Source organism: Mastomys coucha, unplaced genomic scaffold (assembly GCF_008632895.1).
Source record: "Mastomys coucha isolate ucsf_1 unplaced genomic scaffold, UCSF_Mcou_1 pScaffold4, whole genome shotgun sequence".
NCBI classification, from domain to species: domain Eukaryota; kingdom Metazoa; phylum Chordata; class Mammalia; order Rodentia; family Muridae; genus Mastomys; species Mastomys coucha.
The window spans coordinates 54818593-54821539 of NW_022196910.1; the positions used below are offsets into that span (position 1 = coordinate 54818593).

The 2947-nt window shown below is 44.7% G+C and overlaps 1 protein-coding gene across 2 annotated transcripts in view; it reads right to left on the reverse strand.

Moving 5' to 3' along the window:
• The window catches only part of Lrp1 (LDL receptor related protein 1), an 86103-nt gene that overhangs the window by 27484 nt on the left and 55672 nt on the right, over nucleotides 1–2947 (reverse strand). For both annotated transcript variants that reach the window (XM_031350234.1, XM_031350233.1), the window contains 3 exons: nucleotides 1498–1649; nucleotides 1287–1411; nucleotides 643–1020 (listed from right to left, as the gene is read on the reverse strand). In XM_031350234.1, the coding sequence (XP_031206094.1) occupies nucleotides 643–1020; nucleotides 1287–1411; nucleotides 1498–1649 (655 nt within the window). The remainder of the gene's footprint in view (nucleotides 1–642; nucleotides 1021–1286; nucleotides 1412–1497; nucleotides 1650–2947) is intronic.

Here is a 2947-nt window from a genome sequence, read left to right on the forward strand (position 1 = left end):
GGAGGAGGAGGAGGAGGAGGAGGAGGAGGAGGGAAAACCTGAAGCGATATAAGGCAGTGCTGAGCGCTGTGATTATCTCTTTTGCTGGTGTCAGCTGGGCAGCTTTCACTGCTCTGGCAGGGCCCCTGGCTGCCAGGCTCAGCTATCATGGGCATGCCCCTGAGACCCTGACTCCTGAGGTCATGGTAAGAAGCTCACTGTAGCTGCTGACTCCCACGTGGGAGGAGTTGCACTCGGCCCTGTGTCTGCAGAATGAAACAAGTGCATGGAAGGACGGGGCCTCCTTCTGGCTCCACGTAAAGAAAAATGTGCAGGTTACCACAACGGCAGTGGATCTGGCCAGACCCTTAGGACAGTGGTTTCAACCTTCCTGATGCCACGACCCTCTAACACAGTTAATTCCTCGTGCTGTGGTGACCCTAACCGTAATTTTTCTCATTGCTACTTCATAACTGTAATTTTGCTGCTGCTGTTATGAATTGTAGTGTAACTATTTGGCAGGCAGGATATCTGATATGGGCCCACGGGTTGAGAGCCCTGCCTTGGGCCCAGCCGGCATGCGAGTTAGGCTGGTGCCTGTGTGTCTACACTGACCACCTCTCCCTTCACTCTGCTTCTTGGGAGGACTTGGACTTGGCTCACTTTCTACAATGGTGGTTCTGCCTGAGCCATCGTCATTGATTTGCTGGATGTTCCCAAAGTGGATGTCACTGAAGAAGATGCGGTTAGGTGTCCCCGGGGAGGTGCCCGCTCGGTAGTCAAAGGCCAGGGCGATGACATTTTTCATGTGCTCAGGGTCTTCAAAGGGCTGCACTGGTGCATTGAGGTTACGCTCATCTGACAGGTGGATGCTCTTAAGGATGGTCCGCTCGGAGTACAGCAGATAGCCAGCATAGTCTCGACACGAGGCCCCATCTTCTGCCAGCATCCCATGGGCACAGGCACAGGCTCGCTGTCCGCCACCCCGATACAAGCAGAGTTGCTGGCATCCACCGTTGGCTACGGCACACACATTGGTACCTGGAGGTAGAGAGCATCAGAAGGTAGTACTGTTTGGTGTGCAGCGTAAAGACAGGCTCTTTGGTGCCTCTGTCTTTGGATCAGTTGGAAATTTCAGCCGAGCCCTGCTTAGCCATGGCATCCAATATCCACATCTATGCTGCTGCTCAGTCCTACCTCTCTGCCCCCAGCTCTTATGAGTCACTGGGAAGTGCCCTGGAGGCTCAGACTCCCTGGCTCAGCTGTCCTTGCTCACATTTCTGCCCTGGCCCACAGCCCAGCCTTACCCTTCTGCCTGTCCCTGTTGAAGACCTTGATGTCCTTAAGCTGCACACCAATGCCTGTTCTCAGAGGCACGGAGTCTGTGGCATTGTCTTTGCATCCGCGCTTGATGGAGCCATTGGCGTGAGTTCTGGAGAAGGGAAAGTCGTGAGTAGGATATGCCACCAAAACGCTAGAAAGGGGAAACCCCTGGGAGAGGTGGGACCCAGCCTTCACCTGTCACTCCAGTAGATGAAGTCCTCGAACACAGACACGGAGAACATGTCCATGTTGTTGCTGGACAGGACCACCTCACGGTTCTCCCCTGTCTCTAGGTCAATGCGCTCGATCTTGTCCATTCGGGCGTCACACCAGTACAGCTTGCCACCCTGCGAGCACAAGTACCCACCTTACCTTAGGGCTCTCTACTGCCTGCATCACAGTAGGGATCTGCTCCACATGTAACCACACTTACTGTGTAGATACCTGTGTAGTGACACATCCTCACTCCATACTTTTTAATTAATTAATTATTATTGCCATTATTTGCAGCATTGGAAACTAAACCCAGGACCAAACATGTTAGGCGAACACCAAGTCAGTGCCTTATGTATGTATGTATGTATGTATGTATGTATGTATGTATGCATGCATGTATCTATGTATGTATGTATGTATGTATGTATGAATGTATCTATGTATGTATGTATGTATGTATCTATGTCTCTATCTATCTATATACCTATTTGTCTATCACCTATCTATTTATCATCTATCAATCTACCATCTACTTCTATATATCTATCATTTATCTACCTATGTAATTATCTATGTATCTATCATCTATCATGCATCTATCATCTATATATCTATCATCTATATCTGTCTATCATCTATATAACTATCTATCATCTATCATGTATCTATCATCTACCTATCTAATCTATCATCTATCATGTATCTATGTATCTTATATCTTTAATTTATCACCTATCTATCTATGTCTATCAATCTATCATCTACCTATCATCTACCTATTGATCTATGTATCTATCATCTATCTATTATGTATGTATGTATGTATGTATGTATGTATGTATGTATCTATCTATCTATCTATCTACCTTAAGTTTTTGAGATAAGATCTTATTAGATAGTCCAAGCTGGCCTCAAACTTGAAGTGATCCTCCTGTCTCAGCCTCTTTTTTTTTTTTTAACTTTTATTGCATTATGAAGAGAAAAGTTACATGATTTCAATTTATCTGAATTTGTTAACATTTAAAAACATATTTTAAATATTTAAGTAAATATTAAGTTTAAATATTTAAGTAAATAGAATTGCATCACATTCTTGTTTCCCTTTTGTACCCCAACTCCTCCCAGAGACCCCCTTCAATACCTACAATATCTTTTTTGTCATATTCCTTAAAATTTATAAAATATTATAACAGTAAAAATAAGCATTATAAGCCGGGTGGTGGTGGCGCATGCCTTTAATCCAAGCACTTGGGAGGCAGAGGCAGGTGGATTTCTGAGTTTGAGGCCAGCCTGGTCTATAGAGTGAGTTCCAGGACAGCCAGAGCTACACAGAGAAACCCTGTCTCAAAAAAACCACACACAAAAAAAAGTATTATAAAAGTTGTTTGATATAAAACAACAATCAATTTAACAGTCTTATGTAGATGCT